Source organism: Saimiri boliviensis, chromosome 13, assembly GCF_048565385.1.
Source record: "Saimiri boliviensis isolate mSaiBol1 chromosome 13, mSaiBol1.pri, whole genome shotgun sequence".
Classification (NCBI taxonomy): Eukaryota; Metazoa; Chordata; class Mammalia; order Primates; family Cebidae; genus Saimiri; species Saimiri boliviensis.
Genome location: NC_133461.1, coordinates 54,367,288 through 54,387,991, shown reverse-complemented (window position 1 = coordinate 54,387,991; position 20,704 = coordinate 54,367,288). Strand labels below are relative to the sequence as shown.

The following is a 20,704-nucleotide window of genomic DNA, read 5'->3' as shown; positions in this document are numbered from 1 at the left end:
TGAGGTTCCTTTGAAAACCTGGTGTTTCCTGTAATTGGAGTCTGCCACTGTGTGGGGTCGTGGGCAGCAGTACAGCAGGTGGCTCAGGCTTGCCTGGACTTGGCGGGAGCTGCAGCCACATGGGAGAGGTAGGATCAGCCAGCAATGCCCTGTACTGCTCAGCTCCCCCTGCTCTGGAAGGGCGGGGATGCAAGACTGCTGTCCTTCTAAGAGCAGGACCTCAGAATGTCTAGCAGAGACATCTGCCATCCCCTGGCCATGTGGATGTATATATTATGTTGGAACCTCAGTTTCTCCATCTGCAAAAGGAGTCAGCACAATACCCATGTACAAGGGTGTTGTGAGAATTAAATGCCAAGGGGTTTGTAAAGCCCTAAGCAGCGTGCATGGTGCAAATTGTTCCAAAAAGGAAACAGGTAACAAGGGCCTGCCTGTTTTTGACATGGCCCGTTGTCCTTCCTGAGACCCTTCGTGCTGTGCAAAAAGGAATGTCTGACCACACACAGAACAGAGTCCCCTTCCGTCCATACGTGCCCTCTGGCTTCTGGAGGGTTTGGTGCAGGGTTACTTCTGAGCTTGATGTGTTTCTTGGTTCCAAGACCACACACCCCAGCCATCTCCAGCAGCGTGTGCGTGGGCCTTGAGTCTATTTATGCCCATGTGCTTTTTATTGGTCTCATAGCAGAAGCCAGACTGCTGGGGTTTTATGAACCCAGGAAAATGGGCTTTAGATGACTATGAGGCATTAAATCTTAGAGCCAATTTCATAGGCACAGTTCAGCCTCAGAATGAACCTTGCACCTCCTGACTCCTGACCACATCAGCTGCAAAGCGCATTGTGAAAGTCTTCTCTGGAAAGAATAGGTTAAGATTGACTTTTCCCCACAGTGTTGGCAGCAAAGAAGGTTGAGGGTTGTTTTTTTTTTTTCCTGTTTTTGTTGTTGTTGTTTTGAGACAGAGGCTTGCTCTGTCACCCAGGCTGGAGTGCAGTAGCATGATCTCAGCTCACTGCAACCTCTGCCTCCCAGGCCCAAGTGATTCTCGTGCCTCAGCCTCCTGAGTAGCTGGAACTACAGGCACCTGCCACCACACCCAGCCAATTTTTTTGTATTTTTAGCAGATGGGTTTTCACCTTGTTGGCCAGACTGATCTTGAACTCCTGATCTCAGGTGATGTGCCTGCCTTGGCCTCCCAAAGTGCTGAGATTACAGGCATGAGCCACTGCACCCAACCTGTTCTTTCCTTTAGATATTAAGTTATTGGGGGAGGGGTGCTAATCAGTTTCATTAATATGTGAGCCGTACATCCAGGCCACGTGTCCTTCATGGCCCCATCCTGAGCTTAGCTCCTCCATTCCTGTTCCTGTAACACCAGTCAGCGCATGCTTTGTATTATAATGCACTGTGAGTGTGTCTCCTCACCTTGTTCTTAAAGGCAAGGCTTTTGCTCGAGTCATCCTCCATTCCACAGCACCTTGTAGTGGGTGCTTAGCAAATGAAGGACAGATGACTGAATGTACCAATGAGGGAGTTTATAATCTGATGAGCTCTGTCCCAGAGCAGTGGAGGCTAAGGAGGGACCATGTGCCTTGAGCCTTTCCACGGGCCGCACCGTTCTCATCAGTCTTGCTTACCCTTAGCTCATTTCTTGGTAAAGCTTTACAAAGTCTGTTTTGCAGTGTTTTGTTTTGTTTTTTTCCTTTTGATGAAGTGGTGTTATTTCTCCTTGTGATCTTTAGGAATCTGCCCATTGTTCAGAACAGGACTCTTTCTCTTTTTTTTTTTTTTTTTTTTTTTTTTGAGACGGAATCTCGTTCTGCCGCCAGGCTGGAGAGCAGTGGGGCAATCTTGGCTCACTGCAATCTCCGCCTCCTGAGTTGACTTCAAGTGATTCTCCTGCCTCAGCCTCCCAAGTAGTTGGGACTACAGGCCCCTGCCACCACACCCAGCTAATTTTGGTAATTTTAGTAGAGACGAGGTTTCACCATGTTGGCCAGGATGGTCTCAATCTCCTGACCTCCTGATCCGCCCACCTCGGGCTCCCAAAGTGTTTGGATTACAGGCATGAGCCACCGCACCCGGCCGCCTTCTCCTCTTTGATGTTGCTTTGACTGTCGTCTCTCTTTTTCCAAGATCCTTGCCACCCTCTGATAACCATAGCATCTAACAGAGCCACAGAGTCCACAGCTGCTCCTGGGTCACTCACTCACAGCTTGCATCCTCAGAGGAACTCTGCTTCCCCATGACCCCATCAGCTCACATCCCTGCCAAACTAGGCAGCTCAGAGCTCACCTGCATTCCAAGCTCTGGCCTGTGAGTCTTGACCAAAGGGTTTACCTTTCTGAACTGTGTTTGTCCTGTCTCTATACTAGGTCATGAGTCACCTAGAACAGGGACCAAGCCTTACATTTCTTTTTTGTTTTTATTTGAGACACAGTCTCACCCAGGCTAGGGTGCAGTGGCATGATCACAGCTCACTGCAGCCTCGATCTCCTGGGTTCGAGAGATCCTCCCACCTCAGCCTTCTGAATTGCTGGGACTACAGGCATGCGCTACCACACCTGGATAATTTTTTGGTGTACTTTTTGTAGAGATGGGATTTTGCTATGTTGCCCAGGCTGGGACATTTCTTTTACTTCTTTGTATCCCTGACACTGAGAACTCAATATTTATATGTGGGTGATGATAGTGACAGTGATGGCAATGACAACTTGCTTAACACAGTAGAGACAGTTGGATCTGAACCCTGCCCTTCCTGACCCTGTTGTTACCTCTGTTAACCCATCCTTTGCATTCTCACAGTGGATTCTACTCCTTTCTTGGGATCACACACTCTGTTTTAGATAAGAGGGGAAATGGACACTTATACACACATTGCATCTGATTTTAGAAGGTCCACAGATCCCTAAGAGGTCCAGAAATCCCAGTTTAGGCATCTTGCTTTAAAGAATGATACCATTATCTGGGCGTGGTGGCTCACGCCTGTAATCCCAGCACTTTGGGAGTCCAAGCCAGGTGGATCACAAGGTCAGGAGTTCGAGATCAGCCTAGCCAACAGAGTGAAGCCCCATCTCTACTAAAAATACAAAAATTAGCTGGGTATGGTGGTGTGTTCCTGTAGTTCTAGCTACTTAGGAGGCTGAGGCAGGGGAATCGCTTGAACCCAGGACTCAGAGGTTGTGATGAGCTGAGATGGCACCTCTATACTCCAACCTGGGTGAAAGAGCCAAGACTCAGTCTCAAAAAAAAAACAAAACAAAAAAAAAAAAAACCACACCATTAAACACCCTTAGGAAAGTCAATAGTAGTCAATTGCATTTATTTTAGCCTGTCACTTTCTGAAAACGTTGGCTGAAAACAGTGTCTCCACTATCCTCCCTAGTTGCAAAGGATATATTGTTTTCCACAGTAAGCAAAGCTTTGGTATAAAGGGTACATTCAGATCTCTGACATAGACTTTTTTGAACAGTCTAGTAGCAGTGGAATCCACATTACATCCAAGTGAATATTCACATGGCTTTGGGCACAGCTCTCATGCTGCAAACTTACTTTGGAAACCCTTTCTGAACTACCTGGTAATTAGAACTGTGGTGGCTAATAAGGTATACGGTGAGGCAGATGCACTAATAATATATTTTCAAAAGGCTCCAAGCGAGCTGTTAAAAGATTAAGCTACCTCTGCCAAGGCTGAGGGAAGCACCCTGGATTTGGGGTATTGTCTTCTCTCTTGGATGAAGTGCTCGTGAGTTCTCCTGAAAACTGGATTAGCCTTTTTAAAAGGGACCAATTTGCAAGGGTGTCTTACACCAAAGGTTAGGGAGATGGGAGGTTATGGAAATGGAAGTCTCAGAGCTCCAAACAGCACCTTGATGTGTGCAGTAAGGAGGTTTCCTTTTTGCCCTGTAGAGATGGAGAGAGAGGGCGGATGAAGTGTGGCTGTCAGCAGGTGCTGGGTGAAGCAGGGCACTGGGGCAGTGTTCTGATGGCTGTCTGGAGAAGGAGCATGGGGCAGCCTGTGCCGGGGCATCTGTCAGTGTGCTGAGCGGGCCCTGCTCTGAGAGGGTTTGCCCAGGTCTCTGCCTTCAAGCCTAACCTGGTGCCTGCTGCACACAGACACCTACGGGACCTCTGTAACCCACATTTGAAAGGAAGGGAAATGGCTCTGAAATGACAGCGTCTGGTCCCCAGTCCTTGCTCTCCTGCCCACCTAGCTCTGCCCTGGGCATGTCTTTGAACCTCTCCAAAGCTTCAGTAAAAGGGAGTTGAACCAGATCCATAGTTTTTAAATTGTATTATCTGGAGCTCTAAGGATCTCAGCAAGGGCTTTAGGAGGTCTAACAACAGTTCTAAACTGTTTTATATTTCGGGCTTTGGTTATTACTGTATATTTTTTCCCAACATATGCTTTTCTACATACGTAAACTTTATATATCATATAAATATTTTAACAGCTTTACTGAGATGTAATTTGCATACCATCCATTTAAAGTTACTATTCTGGCCGAGCGCAGTGGCTCATGCCTGTAATTCCAGCATTCTGGGAGGTTGAGGTGGGTGGATCGCTTGAGCTCAGGAGTTCAAGACCAGCCTAGGCAACATGGTAAAACCTATCTTTACAAAAAATACGAAAATCAGCTGGGTATGATGATGTGTGCCTGTAGTCCCAGCTATTTGGGAGGCTGAGGTAGGAGGATCACCTGAACCCAGGAGGCAGAGGTTGCAGTGAGTTAAGATTGCATCACTGTACTCCAGCCTGGGTAATAGAATGAGATCCTGTTTCAAAAAATAAAGTTACTGTTCAGTGGTTTTTAATACATTCACAAACTTGTGCAATTGTCACCACTAACTAACTTTAGAACATTTTCATCACCCCCAAAAAGAAACCTTATGGTTATTAGCAGCCCCTCCCCATTCCTCCCTCTCTCGGATCCCAGCTTCTGGCAGCCACGAATCTACCTTTTGTCTGTAGACTTGCCTACTCTGGACATTTCATGTAAATAGAATCATACATGGTGTGGTCTTTGGTAACTGGCTCCTTTGGCTTAACGTAATGTTTTCAATGTTCATGTTGTAGCATGTATCAGTACTTCATTCCTTCTCATGGCTGAATACTGCATTTCATTCATTTATCACATTTGGGTTTTCACATTTTTGACTATTGTGAATGATGCTGCTGTCATCATTGCATGTCTTCGTGTGGCTATGTCTTTCCATTTCTCTTCAATTATATTTAGGCGTGGCCGTGTTGGTCATATGGGGTGACTTTGTGTTTAACATTTTGAGATACAATTTGTATGTGTATATATGTTATACCATATATATTAAAGTTGTTGGGGTTTTTTTCTATTTTCGAGACAGGGTCCAGCTCTGTCACCAGGCTGGAGTGCAGCAGCGATTCTCCTGCATCAGCCTCCTGAGTAGCTGGGATTACAGGCACTCACTGATACGCGCAGCTAATTTTTGTATTGTTAGTAGAGACGGGATTCCACCTTGTTGGCCAGGTGGTCTCAGTCTCCTTGCCTCGTGATCCACCTACCTTGGCCTCCCAAAGTGCTGGCTCACAGGCATGAGCCACCACACCTGGCCTTTAAAGTGTTTTTTAAACTGCAGTAAAATAAACGTGATAGCATTCTATAGCAAAGCCTAACAAACTGGTGACCTATGCATTAATTAACTAATTAACTATGCATTAATTAACTCATGCTGCCAGACTAAGTCGATTTTGTGCAATGAAGCTTCACCTGCCACATCTACTAAATTGAATTGGGTCTTGAAATCTTTAAAAATGGTTACCATAGGCACCTACTTATCTCTTTCAGTGGTGATTATATCCCTACAGTACAACCAAGAACAGAAGAAATCAATTAGATCCTGAGATTGGCCTTAGACTAGAAACATCACCCAGAGCTTCTGGTTTCAGATTTGTTTATGCCTCAAAACAGCTTCAGTCTCTAACAGTGATTAAGTTACAAGTCAATATTATACTCTTAAGTTTATAAAATTTATAATTGTTCTATCTTTATATTTTGGGCTTTGGCGTGAGGTTTGATTTGGGAGAAAAATGCATTCTGCTGCTCAGAAGCTTGCACATCAGTGTTCTAGATGATTTCTGAGGTCTGGCTTTCATTTTTGCCTTATTCCTAGGCTTCTGCTGATTTGCCAAAGGTCTTGGAGAAAAAATGGTAAAATGACTCTCTGGAGCCTTTTTTTTTCTTTTTTTTTTTTGCGTTGAGTCTTACTTTATTGCCTAGGCTGGAGTGCATTGGTGCTAATACAGCTCGCTGCAGCCTCTACCTCCTGGGATCAAGCAATCCTCCTGCATGCGCCACCACACCAAGTTAATTTCATAGTTTTTGTGAAAATGGGGTTTTGCCATGTTGCCCCGGGTGCTCTCAAACTCCTGTGCTCAAGCCATCTGCCCACCTTGGCTTCCCAAAGTGTCAGATTACAGGCATGAGCCACTGCGCCTGGTCCCCTGGAGCTTTTAAGACTATACTGTTGTTCCTCCTGAGCCAGCTCTAGCTGTGGAGTTGTTCCTGCTATGTTTAAGAATTTATTGAGCACCTACTGTGTACCAGGTAATATGCTAATCATTGAAGAGGTTTCAAAGAAGAAAAGACATAGTTATTTGTCCTCAAGGTACCTGCAGTCAGGTTGGAGATAAATAAATGTAAAATAAAAGAATAAAGTCAACCAGTCTACATGTATTTAGATATAAATATTTGGTGGCTTACACCTGTAATCTCAGCACTTTTTGGGAGGCCGAGGTGGGTGGATCATGAGGTCAGGAGTTCGAGACCAGCCTGGCATGAAACCCTGTCTCTACTAAAAATACAAAAATTTGGCTTGGCATGGTGGCACATGCCTGTAGTCCTAGCTACTCAGGAGGCTGAAGCAGGAGAATTGCTTAAACCCAGCAGGCGGAGGTTGCAGTGAGCTGAGGTTGCACCACTGCACTCCAGCCTGGGCAACTGAGCAAGACTCCATCTCAAAAAAAAAAAAAAAAAAAAAAAAAGTCAGAGACAGCATCACAGAACAGGTGGAAGAAGGTAGGATTTGGGTGGATGAGGGTGAGGCAGATTCTGAATTTTCTTTTCAACTAAGCTTTGGCCACATTTGGGCATTCCTTACGCCAGTGGCCCCCATCCTTTTTGGCACCAGGGACCTTTTTCCTGGAAGACAATTTCTCCATGGACTGGAGGTGGAGGGGCGGTTTTGGGATGAAACTGTTCCACCTCAGATCTTTGGGCATTAAATTCTTATAAGGATCGGGCAACCTAGATCCCTTGAGTGTGCAGTTCACAATAGGCTTGGCGCTCCAATGGGAATTTAATTCACCGATCTCACAGGAGGCAGAGCTCAGGCAGTAATGCTCGCCTCCTGTTGTGCTGTCCCGTTTGTAACAGGCCAGAGACCCCAGTACTGGTCCCTGACCTGAGGCTTGGAGACTCCTGCCTTACGCCATAAATCCTTTATTCGGAGGCCGCCAATTTAGCTGTACCCAGTCCCCATTCAGCTTCCAGTGAAGGGAATAAATGTGAGTAGCCAAGGAGAAGCAGGCCTTTTTTCCAGCAGGCTTCCAGAAAGGAATCTGAGGTAATTGGGACAGACAAGGAAGAGGCATCAGTCTTTGTTTCCATAAACTGCTGTTGAGTGTGGGCCACGGTTAACCTGAAAATCTCCCAGAAAATAAAGATTCACAAAGCCCCATCAATCCAAATTTCCTGTAGATAATTGCATGCAAGCTCTGAGCTGTCAAAATCCACTCCTGCTGAAGCCCTTCAGAACAGAGAAAGGTCACGCTGGACACCAAGGGAGAGACTCCGGGGAGCGTTTTGCTGGCGTCCTCCCTAGGAGGGCAGCCCCCTGAAGGTTCCGGTAAACACCAGCTGGGATGTGAGGAGCCCGCGTGAACCCCTGCTGGTTCCAGTGAAGCTAGCTCGCTTCTCTCCTGACTGTGGAGGGAGGGAGAGGAGTGCCCCTCCAGCAGGGTTCGGGTCACCCCCACCTTCTTCAGACCTGCAGAGCTAGGCACAGAGGGTCCTCATCTTGTGTTCGAAGGAAATATAAATGCGTCTCTGGCTTAGAAAGTCTTCAGCAGAGGCCGGGTGCAGTGGCTCATGCCTGTAATCCCAGCACTTTGGGAGGCCAAGGAGTGTGGATCACAAGGTCAGGAGTTCAAGACCAGCCTGGCCAGCATGGTAAAAACCCCACCTTTACTAAAAATACAAACAAACAAACAAAAAAAAATTAGTCATGGTGATGCACACCTGTAGTCCCAGCTACTCGGGAGGCTGAGGCAGGAGAATCTCTTGAAACCAGTAGGCAGAGGTTGCAGTGAGCTGAGATCATGCCACGGCACTCTAGCCTGGGTGACAGAGCAAGACTCCATCTCAAAAAAAAAAAAAAAAAAGTCTTCAGACAAAGGTATTCTTCCAAAGCACCAGTAAGCCCTCAGAGAAAGGTCACGCTGACTGGGGAATAAGAGAGAGGGCTCCAGCACAGACCATTGTCAGGCTCTACACGTTTAAGAGAAGGCCCAGTCAGACCAAGTCTCAGGAATGGGTTCTGCTCAGCCTCTGTCTAAGGATGTCACTCTAACCCACTGTGTCACACCCTTGCTCCCTGCTGTAAGCCCTGCAGGTGTTCCTGGTCCTGCACCTCCTGTGTTCAGGTATGAGACTGAAAGGCTGTATGTCTGAGCACATGTGTACACACACACACACACACACACATGCGCGCATGCACGTACGCTTGTTCATTGTGCTGTGATGCCAGCCCCAGCCCCGCCTGTCTGTGTGTAGTCAGCTTGTCCACTTGGCTGTTGGGGTCTCTGTCTGGGTCCTCCTGGAGCTAAGGCTGGCCATCTGATTGCGAGCCTGTCTGTCTCCAGGCTCTTGCTGGGCTCTTTTCCTGGGGCTGGAGTTTGCTGGAAGGAATTCTTCCTGTGCCTCCCCAGGGTCCCTGTGCTCTCCTGTCCTGCTGGGCTCTGGGAAAGCGCACGTAGGAAGCCCTTAGACCCCCTGTCACAGCCTGCTCACTCCCTCTGTGAAAGGTACTCTCTTCTCCCTCCCAGGTAAACTCTTGGCTCTCGTGGCTCCCCTTCGCTCCCCTGTGCATTCCACACCTGGTTTGGCCTCCAGGTGTGGACATACTTCACAATGTCCTTAAACACGGGCCCAGGTGCTGCTGTCCCAGCCACCCTCCTTGCCCAGCTCAGGGAAGCCCTTGGCAGAGAACACCTGGATTTGATTCTTTGGCACCCGTTTAGAACATAGGTGAGTTGGCCCCAAACTTCTTGGACTTGTATTAGAGGCATAGGGCTCATGTCTGTCCAGGGTGAAGCTGACCCTTTTATTTCTAGCGGTTTTCTCTTTCCGATATCTCCTTCCCACCTTCATCCTGTCCTGGCTGGGCCTCCGCTTGTCTTTCCCACCTGCTCCCCTCCATGGGTATCCAGTGTGTTCTGTAGCAAGATCAAAGCTGTTGATCTCATCAGCCACACAAAACCCTGTTGGATCGTCATTTTTTTTTTCAACCAATATCCGGTACCTGCTTTTCCTGGTTCCGCCCTTCTGCATATTCCATTGTATGCCCCTCCAGCTGCAGGGCAGGGCCCCCCCTTCTGGGATGGGGCCAAGTGTGAATTAGAATGCAGCACTGCCACTGAGCCAGCAGCCCTGAGCTGGCCGCTTGATGTCCTGATACCCTAAGGATGTCCAGGGAGGCTGGGCAGGGACCTTCATGGCGGCCAGGTGTGCTGTGTCTGCTGCTGCGTTCTGACCTCCCATCTAGACCTTTTGTCAAAAGTTTGAACTTGTTCCCAGGGGCAGTCCTAGATCTTCAAGCTGGGGACTGACATGAGGGAAAGGGTGCTTTTCAAGATTAGCAGCGCAGCGGTAGGCAGGGCAGACGGAGGGGGTCTTTGGGGGTGAATTTCTGGCCAGCTATTAGATCCTGGCAATAGCCCCGCACACTTAAGATAATGTCACACCTTGGTTTTCCAGGATTTGGCAAGTCTGATGAGAGCCCTTGAAACAAAAGTGAACTCGGGCAAGCCAAGCACCTTTTGTATTCTCTGTAAACATTTAGAGAGTCACTTTCTTGACCCGCCTATGAAAATGTAGAAACAGATCTTATTTGAACAAGCTGATTGGCAACTCTGGTGTATTGATTTTAATTGGATTTTTGCCTTATTCATCAGCTGGAAACTTTAAAACATAGCCAGATTCAAAACCAGTTTCTTGGCTGGTGCGGTGGCTCATGCCAGTAATCCCCAGCACTTTGAGAGGCCAAGACAGGCAGATCACTTGAGGCCAGGAGTTCAAGACCAGCCTGGCCAACATGGTGGAACCCTGTCTCTACTAAAAATACAAAAATTAGCTGGCTGTGGTGGTGGGTGCTTGTAGTCCCATTACTTGGGAGGCTGAGGCAGAAGAATTGCTCAAACCCAGGAGGCGGAGGTTGCAGTGAGCCGAGACTGTGCCACAGCACTCCAGCCTGGGCAACAGAGACTCCGTCTAAAGAAAAATTGTTAAAAGATAGTTTCTTAGCATTTTGTCTAATTTTTAAAAATCTCACCATCTGTCCTTTTCTTTTCTTTTTTTGAGACGGAGTGTCACTCTGTCACCAGGCTGCAGTGCGGTGGCGTAATCTCGGCTCACTGCAACCTCCACCTCCTGGGTTCAAGCGATTCTTCCGCTTCAGCCTCCCGAGTAGCTGGGACCACAGGCACATGCCACCACGCCCAGCTAATTTTTTTGTATTTTTGGTAGAGACGGGATTTCACCATGTTGGCCAGGATGGTCTCAAACTTTTGACCTCATGACCCACCCGCCTCGGCCTCCCAAAGTGCTGGGATTATAGGCATGAGTCACCGCGCCTGGCCCCATCCCTCCTTTTCTTAAAGATAATCCTATCTTCCTTCCTTTACCAAAAGATCCTGGTGATCCCCCCAGGGATTTTGAATTTCTTTGGTCTGTATTCTGGGTATGGATCTGGCTTTCAGTGTGTTAGTTGAGGCTGGGGGAGGAGGTTTTCCTTCCAAGCCAGCTCTGTGCCCTGTGCTGAGAGGTACGGATGGCATCCGACTGACCAGTTCAGACCAGATGCCCCTCAGGTCACCCCCGCCTGGTGACCTGGGCCGGCCAGTATGCCACTGTAATGTCAGACTCTGTGGCTCTCTTCTTGGACTTCCTCCACGGTCTAACAAGCAGCTGCTGTCAGGTGAGCAGTAGGAGCCGTGCTTACTTTCATCAGCACTTTTGCTGCTGGACAAACCTTTAGGTCCCTGGAAAACAAAACTAAGCATGTGTCTAATGAATGCATCCTTAGGCTGAAGCTAAGGCCGTTTTGCTTTAAGGTTCTGTGTCTCTTCTGTTAAGAGGTAGCAGCTGAAGGTTTTTTTCTTCGTCTGTGAACACATGTGTCCTAGGGTGAAACAGTTTGTTCTCTAAGTGAGCACAGCCTGATTGGACTTCTGCTAAAGGAGCATCTGGAATCTGGGCATTAAAGTTTGCCAGCTCACGAACAATGTTATCATCACTTATTTGATGAATGTGAGGAGCAGTCTGATGGCGCTGTGGCAGTCAACAGCTTAAGATGCTGCTAGGGAAATGAAGGCAGTAACAGCAGGGTGATGGAGGGGCATTTTCCTTTGAGAGAGCCTAGTACCTGAAAACCGGCATTTCCTAAATGATATACAGATTATAGTACAATTCTTGGGTTTATTTGTTTACTTATTTATTTTTAGAGACAAGGTCTCACTCTGTCACCCAGACTAGAGTACAGTAATGCGATCATAGCTCATTGCAACCTCGATCTCCTGGGTTCAAGCGTGCCTCAGCCTCCCGAGTAGCTTGGACTACAGGTGCACGCTACCAAGCCCAGGTGATTTTAGTTCTTGGGTTTATGCGTAATTCTTCACTTTAGGGCTCCTTTAAGTAGTAGGCTTCCATAAACACTCAGTTACAGATTTGTACCCTACTTTTTAGGACCCCCTTTTCTGCATGAACTGAACACCATTTCCAGAGCAAAAGATTATGTCTATGCTGGGGGGATAGGGGAGTACAAGGAGCAGGGGATGGAGGCTTCCGCCCAGAAAGTCGGAGATCCTATAACATTTTGCAAAGGGAGTTTCTAGCTGCCTCAAAGCCCAGCCCTGCTTTCTAGGCTAAAGTGCCCCAAGCCTTTCCTGCTGGGTCCTGATTGGGCCCCTTGAGGCTTGGTGACTAAGTGGTAAAGGAGCCTAGAACATGTAGGTTCCCAGAGTCTGTAAGGTTGAAGTGGAATGTCTTGCTGTCCAGCCCTGACTTCTTCCCCATAAGGGAATTGGGGAGCTGAGGAGAATTTCTGGACTCTGTTGACCAGACTGGGAGTGCATGTATTGAAGAGAAAGGCCCTAGGCCAGGCATGGTCGCTTATGCCTGTAATCTCAACACTTTAGGAGGCTGAGGCAGGTGGATCACCTGAGGTCAGGAGTTCAAGACCAGCCTGGCCAACATGGTGAAACCCCATCTCTGCTAAAGATACAAAAAAATTTAGCTGAGCGTGGTGGTATGCTCCTGTAGTCCCAGCTACTTGGGAGACTGAGGCAGGAGAATTGCTTGAACGCAGGACGCGGAGGTTGCAGTGAGCTGAGACCACGCCATTGCACTCCAGCCTGGGCAACAAGAGCGAAGTTCCATTAAAAAAAAAAAAAAAAAAAAGGCCCACTAATAATTTAGTATAGAAAAGCACTGAATGGAAGGTCAGGTGCTGTCTGGGAAAAGTCCAGGAATACCCACCTGCCTGGTGAGGGGAGTTTGTTCCTGTATTCAGCCAGCCATGATTGAGTACCTGCTCTTGGCCAAGCATAGGCCCTTCCTAGGGACACAGCAGAGCCCCGCCCAAGCAGCTCACTTCTAGGGTACCTCCATTTTGTTTGGGAGAGGGAGGTTGGTCAGTGGGAGAAAGATGTAAGTACCGCAGCAAATAATGACAAGCTTTTGGGTGTCTTGTGACTATGTGAATAAGTTATTTTTATGCTTGGGGTTTTTGTTTTTTTGTTTTTTTTTTTCATAATAACTGTCTGGACAGATGTGACATAATCATGACCTCAGCTCCTCCATCACCTGTGTAATTGAGGTATCCAGAACACTCTCACCTCGTCCACACCTGTGAAGAGACAGCTGTGCCATCCAGTGACCCAGCTTGCAGTTCACCCATGGGGAATGCTAGAGCCATTAAGGAAACTGCCTTTTTTGTGAGCAGAGACCTGGTTGGCCCAGGTGTTTGCCCAGGTCATTTTCTGCTCTCAGAGCTCAGGTTTTGCTCCCAGAGAACACAGAGCTGTTTCTTCACACCCATGTAACATGCACGTATTATACATATCATCCACCTGTTTATACTTGAAAGCCTTTTGGTCTCTTGCGGGCCTCAGTGCTCCAGGCTGACTAGCTCTCTCTTTCCTTTTGCTTGTTGAAGCCCTTAAAAGGTCCTCATTCAAGGATAAAGGAGACCACTACTTATTTGGGGGTTAGTTATGAACATTTCCATCCCGAGTTTGCTGATGCAGGAAAGTAAGGTAAATAAGTGGAGTGTTAGGAGAAGGTTCCCACCCACCTTTGGCCTAGCGCAGAATGCTGGAGCTGTTTGAAAGGGGACGCAACTGTCCTACTCACTGGAATCCCCTGGAATGTCTAAAACCCCCTTTATCCAGCCACACCCAGACCAGGAAATCAGAATCTCAAGGTGGGCTCAGGCTTCGGTGATTTTGTTCTTCCCTGAGGATTCTGATGTGTGGACGGTGTTGAGAAATTGATCTACCCTACTTTCTTGTTTCATGCTGGAAGCCGACTGACACCAAGGGTTGCCTTCCATGTGGTGGGCTGGTCCTAACTCTTGGGCCAGAGCTTTCCCCTGAATGCCCACTGCCTCACATTGTCCTCCGGGCTGAGCTGCTGCGCCAGGTGACTGCGTGGGAGATTGGCCTTGACCAGCTTGCCCACCAGACCCAAGATGACCCTGCTGCAGCCTAACTGGTCAGCAGAGACAGCAGCAAGGCCCTCACCTGTCTCCAGCACTTTCTTTAGGGCATTCTGCTTACCGGGCTGAGGAGAGAGGAGCCCTCCTCCAACAGCTGAGGAAGGTACCTGGGCCACACACAGCCCTACTGTACCCCTCACTCTCCGGGGTCCGCAGAGTTGCTGCAGACCAGGACGACAACAGAAAATTAGTGAGGAGGGCCTTCAGGATGGTCAGGCCTCTGGCCCCACATCCCCTCATCAGTTTGGATGGTTGGCCTCTGTTCCTGGCCTGGAAATAGGTCCAATGACCTTTTCATGCATAAAACGCACTTTAGAAATGGTGGCCCTTGGGCCTGCCTCTCCTGGTCCTTTGTCACTCCAGCCACGGGTTCTTTTGTGTGCTTTTTCCTCCTCTCTTCCCTCAGCGACCTTTCTTTAAGCTTTCAGTGGAAGTGGGCTTATTCTAACAGTACCCCTGTGACCGGCCCTGCGTCCTAGGAGTATACAGTAATTTGCACCCACAGACAAACCGTTATCCTTTCATAATGAGTGGATTAATTGCACCCACAGACAAACTGTTATCCCTCCATGATGAGTGGATTAAATGTTCAGATGTGCAGTCGCGATGTCGTGGATGATGATTTCCTTGCTTAGCATTCCAAGAATATTGTAAAACAGGCATGGGTGCTTTTGGGACACTGTGTTATGCATGAGCATTAAGCATGAACTACAATGGCCTCCAAAGTGTGGCCAGTGTGGAAGGATCTAAGTTGTAACTGTCAGACAAGTCTGGGAGCCCTGAGTGTACATTCAGTCTGGAGGCTAGACATAGGCACTTCCATCTGATGATGTCAGTGCATAAGACTTTTGCTTTGAGTCCTGCCAATATCTTACTGCATGTCTGCTTGGTCAGTAAGGTAGCCTGCTATTTTTGTCCAAGGCTAAGTATTCTTTGTCAGTCATTAAATTATGCAGAGACCTCTGCTTGTTAACTGTATAATGATGAGTTTGCGTAGTAATGGACTTAGTTTGTGAGGGAAATTGCAGAGTGAAAAGTGGCTGGTTGAGATTGGCCACCTGCCCTGTCGCTTTGTTTATTGCAGGCTTTCTGGGGATAGCAGGTGAGGGAGAAGGCACTACTACATGCCTGGGAGGATCCGGTAAGGTGGCGTGGGCAGAGATGACTGCACCAAGTGACACTACCAGTTCACGGGCAACCCTCGAGGCAGGGAACAGGTCCTCATCTGAGGCTGGAAGGGCAGGCATCCTTTGCTGTTTGGTGGTACCGTAGGATGGTTTCTTTACAGTGACTGGTGATAGTTCTAAGTTCTCGTCTCTGTCTCAGAATATACTGGTTGGTTACATTCACAAAGAAGGGAAGTACATCTGCTGAAGTTAAAGGAACTGGTGGGCATTTGGGCTGTGGATTTTTTCCCCTTTAAGGAATCCTGATCAGAAGTGCCCATGTGTATGCTGCATACCTACAGATGTATACGTGTGTGTGTGTGTGTGTGTGCGTGTGTGTGTGTGTGTCTGTCTGTCTGTCTGAGTTTGGACTGCTATAACAAAGTACCAAACATTGGATGGCTTACAAACAATAGAAATGTATTTCTCTGTTGGGCCTGGTGGCTCACGCCTATAATCCCAGCATTTTGGGAGTCCAAGGCAGGTGGATCACTTGAGACCAGAAATTTGAGACCAGCTTGGCCAACAAGGCTAAACCCTATCTCTACTAAAAATACAAAAATTAGCCAAGCATGGTGGCACACACCTGTAGTCCCAGCCACTTGGGAGGCTGAGACACAAGAATTGCTTGAGCCTGGGAGGCAGAGGTTGCAGTGAAACAAGATCATGCCACTGCACTCTATCCTGGGAGACAGAGGAAGACTCTGCCTCAAAAAAAAAACAAAACAAAAAAAAAATGTCTTTTCTCACAGGTCTAAAGGGTATAAGATCATGAACTGGGTGTGAGCCTGGTTGGGGTCAGATGAGGGCTTTTCCAGTGACAGGTGACCAACTTCTGTTGTCCTCGCATGGCAGAAAGGGAGCTAGAGAGCTCTCTGGGGTCCGCTTTACAAGGGCACTAATCCCATTCATGAGGGCCCCACCCTTATGACAAATCACTTCCCATGGACCCCACCTCCTCATATCATTACACTGGGGGTTGTGACTTCAATATGTGAATTTTGAGGGGACAGAGATATTTAATCTGTAATATGTGTGTGAATTCACACCTGTTCAGCACCTGAAGGGAATTATCAGATGTGTGCTGGCTTTTTAAAAAACCATTATAACTGTAAAGAAAGGTATATTCTCATTTGGTTATCTTATTTCTGGTGCAGGAAGAGCTGGCTAGGGCTTTTTGAATCGTGTGCTTTTGTGGATGGGCCTGATTTTCTAGGGCAAAACGCCCTGATCTGGATGTTGGAGGAGTCTGTGCTTCTCCGCAGCCCCGAAGGATGCAGGGGCTTCTGCGATTGTTAATGGTGCTCCTTGGCGGTCGTCTCATGGATCCCCACATGACTCTGAGCCTCCGAGGACAGGAGGCAGGACTGGTTCAGATGTGTATTCCCAACAGGGTTGGCTGTCACGTTGTTGAGTGGGCGGGGGTGGATGCATGAAGAGGTGAACCTGCCTGGCTGGGCTCTGGGCTCTGCCGGAGCCTGAGTGGCATCTGTGCCTGAAGAGCTCACCCAGGGCTTCCCTGGGGCCTGAAGAAGCGTAGCCTTCAGCCCTTCCCCTTCGAGATCGCCTCAGTCGCCTGGGTGCAGAGAACAAAACATCAATTGCCTATTTACTGGTCACCTGAAAATGCTTTTCTGCAAAGAAAGGCTCAAAATGTGACAGAGTGTGTAGAGTTTCTCAGGATCTGAAGCCTATACATTTATTTCTGCCTGTGGGAGTTATCTCTAATGACAATTTAGATATGCATGCTTAATTTAAGTAAATACTCAAATAAATGTTTTACTTTAGATTTAAAAGCTCAGAACATCATATGGAGATAAACAGAGTAAATATTTTAATCACTGACTTCTGGCTGTGGGGAGACCGGAGAGCAGTGCAAGGAGGCCTGGGGGACACGAATTTTATTTATTTTATTTTTTGAGACAGAGTCTCACTCTGTCACCAAGGCTGGAGTTCAGTGGTGCAATCTCAGCTCACTGCAACTCCGCCTTCCGGGTTCAAGCAATTCTCCCGCCTCAGCCTCCCAAGTAACTGGGATTACAGGCCTGTGCTACCACACACGGCTGATTTTGTATTTTTAGTAGAGACGGGGTTTCACCATGTTGGGCGGGATGATTTCAAACTCCTGACCTCGTGATCCACCCGCCCCGGCCTCCCAAAGTGCTGGGATTACAGGCGTGAGTTACTATGCCCGGTGGTTGCGGGGGAGGGCACTAATTTTATAGGTGGGCAACACATCAGTTAAGTATGACTTGTGCTTCTTGGTGCACCCCATTGTGTACATGTGCAGAGTTAGTTGCGTTTAGAAGTGGATATAGGTGTGGAAGGAACAAGTACTTGTCTCAGGTGGGCTCAGGTGCAAGGCATTTTGGAATGACCCTGCCACTGGCTGGGCCTTGAGCTGGGGCCAGAGCTGAGATACTCAGCCTGCTCCTGGTTAGCTGAGCTGGGGTGCAGGTGAGGGTGCAGCCCCACCCAGGGAAGGAAAGTGGAGTGTCAATCAAAAGCCAGTAGCTGCTGTTCTGGGACTTTACATTTACCCCTTTCTTAGTTAATTGCTGTTTTCCCATTTCATAGATGAAGAAACTGAGGCTCAAGGATTAAGGAGCTTTTTTTTTTTTTTTTTTTTTGAGATGGAGTTTTGCTCTTGTTGCCCAAGCTGGAATGCAATGGCTTGATCTTAGCTCACCGCAACCTATGCCTCCTGGGTTCAAACAATTCTCCTGCCTCAGCCTTCCGAGTAGCTAGGATTATAGGCATGCACCACCACACCTGGCTAATTTTGTATTTTCAGTAGAGATGGGGTTCACCATGTTGGCTCAGCTGATCTCAAACTCCTTACCTCAGGTGGTCTGCCAGCCTCTGCCTCCCAAAGTGCTGGGATTACAGGCGTGAGCTCCAGATTAAGGAGCTTTCTCAGGCCCCAAAACCTTTGGAACCCAAGATTGCAATTTGAGTGGCTGACCCTAGCCCCTAGGCATTCTCCTGTGTAGAATTACGTCACCCTTTGAATGGGTAGCATGGGGTTTCTGCTGCTGAGATCTGCAGTGGGCAGGTGTGAGTGCCCCAGTCCAACCTGGGACTCAGCACCTGGGGAGAGGCTGGGCCCACTGCTCACCTGCTGCTTTCCTAGGATTAACTGGGATTTCAGAGGCTGTGCCTCAACCCATGGCACAGACACTTCAGAGCTCCAGCTGCAGGTGCTGTCACAGGGGTGTAGGTGAGCTCCGTCCCCTGAGTTTCAGTGTTGCACGGAAAGTCCTGTCTACTCACAAATTGGCTGCCTGTAAACTCAGCTCCTTACTCTGCACCACTCTTGGTAAGACCCATGTCTCCTCCACAGCTCTGGCTGACACCTGGGAATCTGGCAATATTATAGAAATGGAAATTCACTGTTAGTTAATTGCAGAGTGAAACCGCAGCTCCTGTAGAAAGTCCGGTATGTCATGAAGACAGAGGGAGATGTGTGCTTGGTTCACACGAGTGAGGAGCTGTGAGTGTTCTGTTTTACAGCTGGAGAAGCGACAAGGAGGCTGTATGGTGAGGATTTTTCCTTTAAAGGGTTTGAGTATCAAAAAATTAAGAAAGGTGGAAAATTGATGAAGCTGTTGAATAGTTTGCTACAAAAATGACCTTTCTGATTGTCTTATAAAAGCAAAAACAAGCCAAAGGTATCAGAGCAGTTGGTCAGAAAAAGTACACACAGAATTAAAAGCATCACTCTTTGTTCGTTGGGGCAAATTAGAACATGGTTATGACTGCATGTTCTTAGGTTATATTTTGCCAAATGTAATAAAAAATGGACTTATCTTCATATTTTTAGTTCTGTTTTAAGGAACAACCCAGTCAAACTTTTCCTATCCATCCCCTCTCCACCAAATCATTTACTATCAAATGATCATCTTTGTTCAAGTTGATTTATTTAAAGTTACCACCAACCTACCCTGCTCCTTGTACCTGATATTCTCAGTTAACTAGGACCTGTTTTTATTTCAGCCTGACGAAAGAACCTGGTAGATTCAGGAGGTTGTAGCAGGTGGTTTGCAATTCCTTAGCAGCCCGGAAGAGTTAATGTTTTGCATAGTCATGCCACATATTTATTCTCTCTACCCGTATGAGAAATTCTCTCAAAGGAATAATTTCTTTCTTGTTTCTCGCTGCTTTTAAAATCATGGCCATCCAAGGAGCATAACCTTTTTATTGCATCCTAATGATTTTGAAGTTGTTTTTAATAGGGTTTTAGATTTAATATTTATCAGTTACCAGGTTCAAATCGGGATACTTAACAGTATTAGCTAATGCTTTAGAAAAGCTGCACATAGCGCCAGAGTTATTCTATATTATTACAAGAGGCCCCTTGTCTCTCTGTGTGTGTGTGTCCTTGGGGGAAATGGCAGCATCAAAAGGATCAGTCACTTCCTTAATCACCACAAAGAGGCCCTCTAACCAGGGAGAATGCTCAGAATTCAGCCAGCAAGATGGGCCTGGCATGCAGGGTGAGAACGTGGCAGCCTCTTAGAGACAACTTTTATCTGATCTTTTTTTAAATGGCAGTTTTAGATTTACAGAAATGTCTGATGAGTTCTGCAACGCAGTTTTAACTCCCAGATTTTTTCCTTCTCTCTGCAGACGGCGCCTCATCTCTCAGAGATCTTCCTTAGAAACCCTGGAAGATATTGAGGAGAACGCCCCTCTCCGGAGGTAAGTTTTCTGTTTCATTTGTGTATATGTAAACAGTACACAGGGATATCCAGAGACTGATTTTGTTTTTTTCAGTTCTTGATCTATAGAATTAAATTTTAAAATAACCATCTGAATCCCAGGGACCATGGGACATCTCCTAGTGTCCAACCCACCTCTGAGGACCATTAGACCAAGACAACATTAAATCCAATTACAAATTGGAATAGCCCAGTTTGCATGGAGATTTGGGTGTTTTTCTTTCCATGACTCCTCTTCATTTTGTAAATTGCTGCTTAATGGAAGAAGAGCCCGGCTTTGTCCCGGCATGTCCCCCAGGTGCAGTCACACGGTAGGTACAGTCCTGGACTTCATTCTCAGCAGGAGGGGCAACCAGAATTCCTCAGGAGGTGACCACAATGTCGCTCCCTGGCTAGTTGTTGGGAAGCCCAATTAGGATAGTTGTGAGTGCTCTCTGGGGTCTGAAAGTTTCTGTTTCTTTCTCCTCAGGATTAGAAAAGTGCTTGCAAGCTTTTTTTTTGGGTGACAGCCATTGCTGAGCTGTGCTGTGCCGTGCTAGTGACTGGCAGGTTCCCCTCCGCTAACCTAGCCAGGCCCTCGTGGAGGAGAGTGCACTCAGGTACTGCACCCGCTTCCATCCTCACTGCAGCCTTAAGTTGTGTGGGGCAGCATGTGGGATTGAGCCAGGAAGACGGGGCGCAGGGGCTTCCCAGGGACCACAGGGCAGGTGGCAGCAGGGAGGGCCTTGGGAGCATGTGAGCTCCTGTGGACTTGCATCAGCTCCTCCTTGAACCCACATCTGCACCCTTCGAG

The 20,704-nt window shown here is 47.6% G+C and overlaps 1 protein-coding gene across 3 annotated transcripts in view; it reads left to right on the top strand.

Moving 5' to 3' along the window:
- The window catches only part of CABLES1 (Cdk5 and Abl enzyme substrate 1), a 126,841-nt gene that overhangs the window by 37,632 nt on the left and 68,505 nt on the right, over positions 1-20,704 (top strand). For 2 of the 3 annotated variants that reach the window (XM_039463716.2, XM_010335507.3), the window contains exon 2: positions 19,820-19,891. In XM_039463716.2, coding sequence (XP_039319650.2) covers positions 19,820-19,891 — 72 coding nt within the window. Of the gene's footprint in view, positions 1-18,256; positions 19,687-19,819; positions 19,892-20,704 lie in introns of those variants that run through there. The other variant, XM_010335510.3, reaches the window with a different exon arrangement.